Genomic DNA, 12,925 nt, shown 5'->3' on the forward strand with positions numbered 1-12,925 from the left:
TGTCTGTCCATCCTCTCTTAAACACGCACGCACGCACGCACGCACAAACACACACACACACACACACACACACACACACACACACACACACACACACACACACACACACACACACAAACTGTAAGGGTGAGACAAGTGTTAAGCATGAAATTGATTCCACCCTCTACCTTAATACACACACCACAAACCCTTGCTTTCTCTATCGTCCCTCCCTTATCTTTAAGCCACCATCCTCCTCTTCTTCTCTCTTTAGTCATCATCCAGGTCAGTCTTTACAGACTTCCTGTGATATTTTTTTTCGTTGTCCGATGCGACCGACAGTGTGTCACAGCTGTCGCAGGACATTGAGCGGTACATTCGAAAATGTTTGGTTTTGCCTCATATCTTACAACAAACTATATGTCGAACTCCTTAAAAAATTTATGTTTTTGTAAATCGTTGTATTTTCAGGATTTCCAGGCAGATGCATCATGTGAAACTCTGCTCTGTTGGCTCTCATACCCACACATATTTATTGTTTTTTTTTCTGTGAGAGAAAAAACCCACCATTTATGGGTGATAATGTTTTTTTCTGTAATCGCTCTCTTTCTCTAATGTGTCTTTTATTGCACCAGTACAAAACAAAGCCCTGAGGCGCTGCACACACACACACACACTCTCCCTCTTTCTACCTCACACACATATAAACACATGGTACACACCATTGTACAGTATGTTCAGCTTACAGTAATATATACAAATTACACAATACGTAGGACACACACACACACACACACACAATGAAATATATATCTACTCACATACACAAGCATAAATACACACACTGTTGATGACATGATCTGTGTCGGTGAAGCACTAATCCTGTGTCGTTTGTCAGTTCGCTGACAGTTGCTCACACAGAAAAATAACAGGTTGTGTGTTTTTCACTGCTTTTATGAGTGAGAAGCTGTATTTTACTGTTAGCCCTCGGCTATGGAGCATGCAAACAGACAAAGGAGAAACAGACAGAATGTGGAGGAGACAGAGAAATCTGAGTGTGTGTGTGTGTGTGTGTGTGTGTGTGTGTGTGTACCCTGTTGCCAGTGCTATTAAAGTTGTATTGCACAGGGCTTTTAGAACATCGACCATCAGCCAAGCAACTTTAGCTTATCATTTTTTAAAACCTCAGTGCTTTGTGCACCTCCCCAATGTGTGTGGGCGATGTAACAGTTGGGATTGTCAGCCTGAATTTGTATAAGACCTTACATCTTCTCAGGACACACACATGCACACATGAGCCCCTTTCAGACATGTAGGTCTACTGTAGACCGGAATGCATCACAAAGATCAAATTTTTGCAGCATCATGTTTGAAATCGACAACAGTTTTATTTAAAAGTTGCTCTGGCAATCTTATGTATGTATTTACAAATGTTATGCCAAAAAAGCAAATTGATATTGAAAATGTAATTGGAAAAAAAAGTTTCTATGACAGTGTGAAAGTGTGAAAGCCAAAAAGCCATTACTTTCAGAGATAAACTGAGAAATGTTACACTTTCTGAGGCACACCACCACAAACACCAACACACACACACCCCCCAAAATAAAGAGTCCAGTCATGCTTTAAGTGAATGAAGAGGAAAATGGTTTATTCCCCTCCGCTGATATAAAAACAAATACATATCAAGGCATGTCCAGTATGTACACATTCATACTATACTGTCCCAAAAAACACAAGACAAGACAACACACTCAAGGTGACTCTGCCCAAAAACAAGCAACCAATGCTTTGTCTGTGAGATAAAGAGAAAGACAAAAAAGGGAGAGTAGAGAGGAGGGAAAGAGAGGAAGTGAGCGATTAAGAGAGGGAGAGAGAGAGACATGCGGCATGCGGCAAAATAGAGAAGGACAGACTGAAGTCATTCAAGCTTTTCTTCCCCCTGAATAATCCCAGTTTTGTCCAAATTTAGTTGGAGGAGATTGTGGAACATCCAGTCCTTGACATCAGCCAGAAAGTCATGTAACATCACCAACTTATATTCTCTCCCTCTTTCTTTCTGCATCACTCTATTCTCTTTTTTCCTTCCATATTTCTTTTAGTTCCCCACTCTGATTTTTCTCTCTCTGTCAGTCAGTGATGCACTATTATGTGTACGTCAGTGTTTGAGCCGGGGTTGTCCGGGAGGAGGTCAAACTGGCCCCTTAGCACTTTTCTAGGGAGGTCACTGCTTCTTTCAAGGGGGATAAGAAATAATACTACGAATGCTGTATACCCGATGGGTGCTACAAAAGACTAATGAAATGAGGTGACAACTGATATTAAACATATTATATTAGACAAAACACACATTTTCAATTACATTAAAGGAATGCAATTTTTTAGATTACAAAAGCATATGGGTAAAAAGTAGGGTGAGATAGTAATTCTCTTTTCATCAGGACTTGGCCAACTAAAGTTAGCTAACGTTAAAATTTTACAGACAGAACAAGCTGCTGCTCAACTCTGAATTCTCAGGGATCCTGATTAAGGTGATTAAAATATTAATAATGTATTTAAAGTAGCCTATAACTTAGGGGTTCTGACTACTGTTTGCTGTCCACTAGTTAGTTAGCTGTTGACCAGTACTCCACTGTTGTGTAGCTACCATATACGGGGATTGAAAATGACAAAACTATGGCCTGGCTCACAGACAGACAGACGTGCATACACATTTACCAGATAACATTTCATTTTGTAGTTTGGTTACCTCATAAAATAAATGCTTTTACAGCTAAAAAAAACAAAACAACAACATTGAGCCTATACTTGATTTTATGGGGGACAATTGGGCGCAGGGAGGGTGTGGGACATTTTATCATACTAAGGGGGTTATTGTTGCAATCCCTGTGTCTGCAGGCTAGACACAGCACCCTCCTCACATATCATGCAACTTTCAAGCTCACACAAACTGATAAGTTAAAGAAAACACTGGAGTAACAGCAGTTGGATGCATGTGGAAATTTATTCCATTCATTTATGTTAAAGTCTTGCCAGGATGGATGGTGGCACAGGGCAGTACTCTGTTAGACGGACTCTCCTGACTCCACAGACTCCACAGTCTCATCTTCCGCATGTAAACACATCAGGACGTCACGAGGGACAACGTAATCGGCCATGTTGGGGAGTGCGTACACCACACAGCAGCTCAGGGCGCTGCGAAAAATCTCCATGTCACAGGCCTCAGACCACTCATCAGTGGTTGCGTCATAGGACTCAACGTTATAGGTGGTGGTGTAGCCATTGAAGCCCCCGACAGCAAAGACCTGATCATCGAGCACTTCGATGCCAAAGTTGCTGCGGGGGGTCAACATGGAGGACACTTCGTGCCAGGTGTTGGTCTGGGGGTTGTAGGCCTCAGCGCTGCGTAGACGGGTGTTGCCATCAAAGCCACCAACCTTTGGAAGGAAAAGTAAAATAAAGTTGAAATGGAGATTGAACAGGTTTCTCAACACCCTTGCAACAAAGAACACCTGCCCTCAATGTTTCTCTGAGTTTAAAAGAAAACAGGTGACCAAATCTCTTTACACGTTACACAGTTTGTGAGTTATGTGAGCGTCAGCAGTGTTTCATGTATTTACTGCATAGACATGGTCTGCGTATGCAATGACGCCAATTCCACTGCGCCGGCAGTTCATCAGGCCGATTATTGTCCACTGGTTGGTCTCTGGGCTGTAACATTCAGCCGTTTGCAGGCACTCATTCCCATTGAAACCGCCACAAATGTAAACCTGGGGAGAACAGGAGGGGCATTAACAGGAGGAGTAATTTAACACTTTTCTTAGCTTCAACTGGTAATAAATAATACAGAAAGTTTTCTACACTATAGCAAGATAATTAGTGAATTACAGCTGAGACCCAGCATCTATTAAAGAATCTAATCTTCTAACTGAAAAATAAATTGGACCGATAAATTAGTTTTTCAATGTTACCTTATTGCCAATAAGATAAGTGTTGGCTGATGAGTAATAATAAGAAATTGCAGTACAGAAATGAAAGATATGTTAGAGGTAATTGACAACCAGTGCCATACATGTAATAAATAGTTCATCCATAAATGTTTAACATGTTGACCTTTCCACACCATCCTCACACAAATGTACTATAGGGTCAGGGTTAGGGTTAGGGGTTAACCCTACTGTCACACACATCTCTCAACACTTAAATGCACACAACATCATAAATTCTTCAGATATAGGTTGCTGAGGACCTTTAGTCTGAGACTATCTCTGGACAAATATTCCATTTACTTCGACACAAATGCAAAAGGTCAAAAACTAATTGTGAAACTCAACTTTTATCTTACAGTTTGGTTCTCTCTCCAGTGTGATCATTACGGTCTTGTTTCAAACAGGTAAAAAGTCAAATCAGCAATGTTCCAGTCACTATACTCTCTGTTACTCTCTGAATTATCCCCACCTTGTTGTGGAGTGTTGTGCAGCTGGCATCGCTCCTGTTCTCTGTCATGGGTGCAATAAGACTCCATTGGTTGGTCTCGGGCTTGTAGCGCTCTGCAGTGTTAAGTCGTATATGCCCATCAAATCCTCCCATGGCATAAATGCACCCGTTCAGCACAGTGACGCTCACATAGCAGCGGCGGTTGTACATAGAGGCCACCTCATGCCAGACGTGTGTGCTCAGGTCAAACCTGCGCACACTGTTAAAATGCTCCACCCTGTCAAACCCACCAATACAGTAAACATTCCCATTAAGGAAAGCTGTGCCGAGATAGGCGCGAGGACGCTCGTGGTCGTTTGTCACATTGATCCAGTAGTCAGCGCGGATATCGTACGCTTCGATGCCGTTAGTCGGATCACCGCCACTCCAGCCTCCAATGGCCAACAGGATGGCATTAGGCAGGCGAGGACGAGAGAGAGGGTTGCAGAGCCCAGCCACAGAGGATGTTGTGTTGCGACATATAGTCTCAATAGCTTCTTTGACCATAAGCTGACACTCAGTGTTGCTATTGACCAGCTCATTGGACATAACGTTAATTCTCATGTAGTCCATACCCGTCAAGGCCAGCCGGACCTACACAGACAAAAACAGGACAGATTTTTTGTATTGAACTGTTGTACTTGAGTCCAGTGTCAAAACCTCTGTTGCCATTTTATAATTATTTTAACGGAGACTGAAATCCACCATTTTATCCTGCCTACCAAAGTCTTGAGTAGGCAGAATGAGTAGGAATTTCTTAAAGAAATACAATGCATAGACTTCAAATACATGTATAGACTACAAAAACAATCCCTCTCAATCATTACTTGACCCACTAAAAGTGTGTGACAGCTAGTGTCTATATCTGCAGAGCCAATGCCCTCTGCCTGTATTTTCTCTTTATTTTGCTGTGTTCAGGATGTTTCTGGGCATCAGCCTGTGGGCACTGAGTGTAAAGTCCCCAGCCAATAATAGTGCACAGGTGGCCTTACAGGATTGATTATTGTTGCAGTCAGGATAACACTATCAGCCAAATGCTGAAGATGTAAATATAAACTAAATGTAGTGACAGAAAGTTATCGTACAGTACCTTAGACAAGAGTACAGTGATGTGTCCTTTTCGTTTTTCAGGCACGTGGGTGATCCAGCGAAGGATGGACTCATACACAGAACTCTCTTTTCTCACATTGAGGTCATCTCTATCAAGGATGTCAGTGAGTTCCTGCACAGAGAGCTGCAGGAACTCTTCAGAGAAAACAACCTCCTCAAAGTGATCAATAATACAGCGGTAGGCCTTGTGCTGCAGTTCGGAGGCAAAGCAAATGTTGGTGAACTGAAAGATACCGATGCAGTTCTTTGGGCAAAGCTGCTCCCCCAGGAAGTCACAGGCAATTTGCACAATGTCGTTTACATTGAGCTGATCGGCTGCAAGCAGCAGCTCCTGTGCGTTGTCCTCTGTCACAGAAACAGAGCCGGTGTATGCAAACTCAATGATGAGCTGCATCATGTCAGGAGATAGGCCGGGTATGTCAAAGACCTTTTTGTCTGGGGTTGACCAGCGTCTGAAGAGAGCTCTGTGGGTCACGATGAACACACAGCACAGTATTGAAAATGAACCAAATTCAGCTTTTTCTTCTCATATTCACACTGAGAACAATACTAAAAACATATTGTAGCACTTTTCAAAACAACAGCTACGTGAAATATGGTTGATACAAAGGGTCTTTCCCAATATACACACATCTTTATATTAGTATGGGTACATTTAGGGTCTTTTCTGACATCTGGAATGAAGTAAAGTATAGCATTGAGTTTTGAATGATAAATGGCAAATTTCACATCATGGAAGTGGATATTTAGTTGTAAACATTAATTTGAGCTGATATCTAAAACTATACTGACTATGTGACAGGAGACCTGCATCATTACTAAACTTAAAATTTTAATTATCCTTTAAAATATGTTCTGTATTTTGATTTAGGTGTCCATTAGCTGTTTAATATCCTGTCTTGTATATGTCAACGTTGTTTTATCACAAATGCTCCATGAAACAATTGAACTCATCACGTATTATGATTGGTCGGTCTCTTAGACTCTCTCATTATTTACTGTTGTCAACTGGCCCATTTGAACACTATAAAAATCAGTTTCCCTGTGAAATCAGATAACTAACTTACAGGAAATACGGGCTGCATTTACAGAGGACGACCCTGTGGATTTGAAATTCGATGTCCTCGACTTTGATGACTGCATCGCAAAATTCTCCCTCGAGACGGAGATCATTAAACACTAAGTTTGACTTGTGTGAAGATTTGCCTAGGTCACTCATCTTGATTTTCTAAATATGAGAGCTTTTTCTCAGTTTTGGGGTTATCTCATGAGTCTAAGCAGGTTTGTTCAGTCAAGAGAGAGAATGTGAACACATTCACACATCATGATGGAGTTCTAAATTCTAGACCTGAGTTTTCATTCTAGAATGGATTATTATTACATCATTATGACTAATAAACTGACTGAACAACATCCAATTCAACCTCAATTTACAAACAAGCATAAACTTTTTATTTCTTGTTATAATTTAGTTTTTATTTACAGTACATCAGTCTGATAGGTACAGTAGATGATGTTGTTGTGGCAAAAACATAAATGTGGCAAAATGTTTTGCATATATGCTAACCCACACTGTAAACAATGATATGATGTTGCTCATGAATGCATACAAAAAGGTATAAGAGTTTGGCAGAAGCTACATAGAATGGTGCACATTATGGTTTTCTTCACTTCACTGATTATCATCTCCCGGGTCCACCGGTAAAATACTCATTTGTAGTAGTCATTTGACTATTATATTAAGCTCCCTGGCCACTTTATTAGGTACACCTATACAATATAATGTAATGCACTACAACATATCTGCCAGATGATTATGTTTAGTTTTTGTTAAAACTTTCAGAGAAGTGTTAATTCAACTACATGTATATCGTCTGTAGTTTGCAGGGCTATCCATGCAGGAAGGCATTCATGTACACGTTGACATTGCCCAAAAATCTGCACTCACTCCCTGGTAAAACAGTAAGCCGCTGCCTTCCTGAGGGCAAACACAGCAGGTAGCCTGAGATCTAATTAGCTAGTTAGCCTTTGGATGACTGAGTAAAGACCCCATCCAAGAGAAATCTAAGCTCAGTTCACGACATTTTACTGTGATAAAGAGGAAATGTGTGCGGCAGTGAACAGCAGGAGACAGCATTGTGTTGATAAATGGCTGCTAAATACAGCAGCTTCTGATTAAACAGTATCCGAGGAGGTGTTCATGAAAACAAAGAGGCCGTGGAGAAGAATGACTGTATGTAACAGATTTCATCAAACTACTTGAACTTATTCACCAGTCATTGTGATTGTTATCAAATCACTGGGCCACTAATCTGTCTCGAAGGCAAAACAACTCAGGAGTGAGATGTCAAAACATTCAGACAAACAGCGTGAGCTAAATATTTACAGGGGAAAGCCCAAAAAGCAAAGAAACTGGAACTATAAACTGGGCTGATAGAGTTGTTCTTCAATAACAATGACTTTCAAAATTAATTTTCCAATTTTGGAATTGGGAAATATATATATATATATATATATATATTTTTTTTTTTTTTTTTACAGCAGCCTATTTGCATTTTGAATTGCTGGAAGATCAATAATGGAGCAACTAGTGTGTGACCAGCTCATTTCAAACTACTAATGTTATTACCAAAGTATTTTGCAGCATGATAGCTATTCACCTGTTGGAGCTCTCAGGTAAGCTGCCTCTCTTTCAGAAATACTAAATAAATAAATAAATGAATATATATACTGTATATATGTACATCCAATAATCCAATCATATATATATATATATATATATATATATATATGATATATTATATATATCATATATATATTATTATATATATATATATATATATATATATATATATATATATATATATATATATATATATACAATTGTCTATATATAGACAATTCTGTACACACATTCATGGTTTCCAGGCGATGAATGCTACTGACTTTGGAGATCCCATGACTTTTCCTCCAGCACCACCAACAGGTTGACGTGTGGTTTGGAATGAAATGTCTTTGCAGCTATTAGATGGATTGGCATGAAATTTGGTAAAGAAATATGTGCTCCCCTCAGGATTAATTGTAATAATTTTATTAAACCCTGACAGTAATTTAACATCTGGGTTGACATTTGTAGTTTTAAATCAAATATCTCATCAATGGTTGGATGAATTTCCATGCATTCTCCCTGGAAAATTATTAAGTTGGGGAAATTCCTTGCGAAAGTATTAAAATGGGGATTGACAGTGGACCACGGCAATAAAAATGAAGGGTATTTTTCAAGATATATGGACTTTTACATGACGTTTTAGAGGTTTTTGTCACCAGATCATTTGAAAGCTCATATTTACAGAGATCAGCTTTCATTTTGTGTCTGAGCTATCTGCCTTTACACTCAGCATCAGTCTGGAAAAATTGTTGCCATAAATTCTAGTCATTGCAATAAAATGTAAAAAGATACTTATTTGTCATTTTGGGTCTCTCTCTGTCTGTCTCTCTCTCTCTCTGTCTCTCGCTCTCTCTCTCTCTCTCTCTCTCTCTCTCTCTCTCTCTCTGGAGAATGTTTCCTTTGTGAGGTTAAGCAAGTATAACCATGATTTACTGGAAATATGACTAAACAATCCTCTGAGCGTCTCTCAGTCATTAAGCCTAAATATGACAGAGTGTTAATACTCAGAAATATTTTAACATTCATGAGGGAGAAACAAAGAAACTGGAGGCACAAAGTGTGAGAAGAACAGAGATATGACCAGACACTAATGAAGATGTATGTTGCCATTACACATTACTGTGTGTGTGTGTGTGTGTGTGTGTGTGTGTGTGTGTGTGTGTGCGCATGCGTGCGTGCGTGCGTGCGTGCGTGCGTGCATGCATGCATGCATGCGTAGAAAGAATGGACTTCATTGGGATCTAAATTGCCTCTTAAATAGCTTGATAAATGCAAGAAAGAAAAAAAATTACATTTGTCAGTTACAATTTATTTAAATAGTAAAACATATATAGCTCTATCATCCATGTCATGTCTGTGAATCTATCTGCCATTACCACATCCTACTGATTCATAAATTATGCCCCGCTGACTTTTCTTCTCACCTTGATGTGTTACATTGTGCAGCAACTGTCTTCCAATTTTCCCCTAGGTCCAATTTCCTGCTGCCTGTCAAAAACATTTGGACAGAGATTAACGAGGAAGCTTTCGTGACCTCGGACCTTTGATCAAAAAGCAGTCTGCAGCGGGACTTGACTCTTAGGCTGTCTGTCTGCAGCAAAGTCAGATTAAAATAGACACACAGTCAAACATGTCGCCACATATTTTTATTGTTGTTTTTTATGGCCTATTTAAATGGAGGATTTCTGTAGCAACTGCTATTCAGCAAAGTCAGAAATCGCAGCAACAGAAAGTTAAAACAAGTTTCTATCAACATTCAGCACACAATTTAGCCAAATTTCCATGTCCATTCCATGAGAAAATGGACATTAATGTGGGTTTCCATCAGATGCTGTTGTAACATGTGAAAATTAAGCAGAGAACCACCCACCAAGAGCCTGGGTCTGTCCGAGGAAGTTTTCCTCACCACTCAAGGTTTCTGCCTAAAAGAGTTTTTCCTCGCCACTATCGCACTAAATGCTTGCTCTTGGGGGAATTACTGGAATTGTTGGGTCTTTGTAAATTATAGAGTGTGGTCTAGACCTACTCTATCCATAAAGTGTCTCGAGATAACTCTTGTTATGATTTGATACTATAAATGAAATTGAATTGAATTGAATTGAACTGAGTTTGATGCATCAACATAAGCACTTTGGGTGCCATTAAACCATTGCAGAAGGAGATGCTGCGACGAGATGACATAAATAAAAGAGCACCAGTTAAACCTCAATTGAATGTGGAAAAAGTGATGGAACTATTACATTTATGTTTCTTTCATGTATTCATTTTACAGATATTACAGTCTTCACACAGTCTCCACGCAGTGAAAGAGCAAAAAAAGTAAGATTGGGGATAGAGGAAGTCAATTTAGAAACAATTTTAGTTTGTTGTTAGTAGAATTTCTCTAAAGGTACAGAATGCAAATAAAAACAATCTTACAAGTTCATTGCATGGCAGACTGTGCGAGATGGGTCCAATAAAGTATCGGTCGCAATCAGGGTCAGACTGTCAAGTTTTGCGAACTGCGAATGGTCTAGTTGCATTTTGGGTAGTCTCACATTCCCAGAACTATCTCCACAGAGCTGCAAAATAAGGTCTGGCTCCTCCACTCATTCATTCCAGGATAGGAGAAGAAAAAAAAAAACGCTCTGCATTGTTTGCATTTCTTTAAACCAATCACAATCGCTCCGATCACAGAGACGGTCTTGTTTTGGTGGAACATTTGCACCCTACAAAAGAAAACGCCACATACAATATTAAATGAAGTTAACTGTAATACAGTAACACGAGCTATTTAAATTAGCTGGATACGTGGTTAAATGTAATTTGCTCTTACCAGTGTATCACTGTGTGCACTTCGTCCATAGCAATCCCCGCCAATCGCTCCCAAAACGTCCCAGTTAGATTGTGAATGCCGTAAACATATTCTTTGTAAATCTTTACAGTCATTCCCCGAAAGAACCAAGCAGGCCTGCCTTGTTGCACGATCCAATTTTTCTTCAAACCATTTTCAGCGTGTAGCTTGCTAGCTTGAAGTTGGTTGTTTCCCAAAGAGAACGGACATAGACAACGTCAACACACATCGTCCAAACATTATCCGGGAAATGAACTGTCGTTGATCCAGACTACATTGTGGGTAATGTAGATTTTGACAAAGCAGAGGAATGTGTGGAATAAAAAAGAGGAAATATCTGGTCCTGCTGCATCAACGTTAATACTTACTTAATACTTGTTGTTTTAAACTGTCCATCATGACTCGGAGGATGTTATAGGAATGCAACGCTAAATCGGTGGAATAGCCTACTCCTTTAAAAAGTTCATTGTGATCTGTTTTTCAGTTTGCAAAAAAATGTGAAAAGCCTGCTAGGTACTTTCATAGACTTGTGTTTCTACCTGCAGGAAGAAAACCATCAGGTCCACATGTAGTTTTCCTGAGGCATAGATATGATCAGTGCCATGTTCAATACACATGATCGCTGTAAACTGGCTTCCAGTTGCACTTTTGTCTTTGAGATCAATGACTAAAACACTAACTGATGTTCTTTTTGTTTATAGAAGAAAATGTTATGTAATGTTGTTACATATTGTTTTTCTGGCTATTTCAGGATATTTCTTTCCAAATCAAGGACAGAGAGAATGAATGTGGATTAAAGGAGAGAGGAGAAACTGTAAGAGGGTGAAAGAGAAAGGATAGTAGGAGGAGAAAGAAGCTCTGCAGCAACTGGAATTGATTTTTTAAGAAAGCAACGGAAAGAACACACACACACACACACCTGTGAAAATACACTTGCACATACACACACTTTGCTGATTCTGCACATGACACACACATACTCTCTCTCTCTCTCTCTCTCTCTCTCTCTCTCTCTCAGACACATACCTCTGCCTCTCCGACTTTCTTTTTAACCTTGCACAAACCCACTCAAATCAGTGGAGAACATTGAACATGTTTCGGTGTTGGGGTTTTCTTCCCATTAGAGCAGCTAAATTAGCTCACTGGTAGACTCTGTTACACTTCAAAAAGCAACACGGGAATGGAAATAATGAAAAATACTTGTGTGTTTGAGTACAATTCATTACAATGATATTGATTTGCTCAGAAGAAAAAGCACTGTGGCTCCTGCGGTCACTGTTTCCTTTGAGACCACGACAGCATTTTGATTTATGATGAGTCAGCAGGAATGTATTTGGCTATGAGCTTAAAAAAAGAATAACTGGCTGTTTGTTTTGTATGTTTAAGCTGTATCTCTGTAAAATTGAGTAAAACATGGATGGGAATCCCATATAATTGCATATAGCTGCAACGTTTTACACCATTTAGGTCAAATATTTCCCTGCACACCAGTCAGCAGCGAGCCAATCTTGAAGCCATGTTGAAATGGTATGAGGCTGAAGACTAAAAAGACTAAACAGTGTGTTCAATGTATTTGCCCTAATGTAAGATGCAAGCATCTGGCTAACTAGCTTACTAGTTACAGTTCAGACCTACTAGTTACTCCAAAGGCCCGGGAACACATAGTTAACAAGTTACACCAGTTTTTAGGTTTACGTTACACAAAAACCTTTTCTTTGATTATGAAAACAGTAATACAGCTGAGTAAAATTCATGTTTTTAAATCACTTTTTAACACATTAGGACTGTCTGTGCAAAGTTTTCTGTAAAGGAATGCACACATGAACTAAATAAACTTAGGAGGAAGCAGAAAAAATCGCCAG

At 39.5% G+C, this 12,925-nt stretch overlaps 1 protein-coding gene across 1 annotated transcript; it reads right to left on the reverse strand.

Moving 5' to 3' along the window:
• Positions 1-2,961: 2,961 nt before the first annotated feature.
• LOC116047376 (kelch-like protein 10) lies at positions 2,962-6,877 on the reverse strand. Its single transcript, XM_031296148.2, has 5 exons — positions 6,630-6,877; positions 5,543-6,026; positions 4,435-5,046; positions 3,597-3,746; positions 2,962-3,413 (listed from the first exon to the last, which is right to left on the reverse strand). Exons 1-5 carry the CDS (start codon positions 6,779-6,781, stop codon positions 3,042-3,044), a joined length of 1,770 nt encoding a protein of 589 aa, XP_031152008.2. The 5' UTR covers positions 6,782-6,877; the 3' UTR covers positions 2,962-3,041.
• Positions 6,878-12,925: the final 6,048 nt, after the last annotated feature.

The sequence above is a fragment of the Sander lucioperca genome, chromosome 16 (genome assembly GCF_008315115.2).
Source record: "Sander lucioperca isolate FBNREF2018 chromosome 16, SLUC_FBN_1.2, whole genome shotgun sequence".
Classification (NCBI taxonomy): Eukaryota; Metazoa; Chordata; class Actinopteri; order Perciformes; family Percidae; genus Sander; species Sander lucioperca.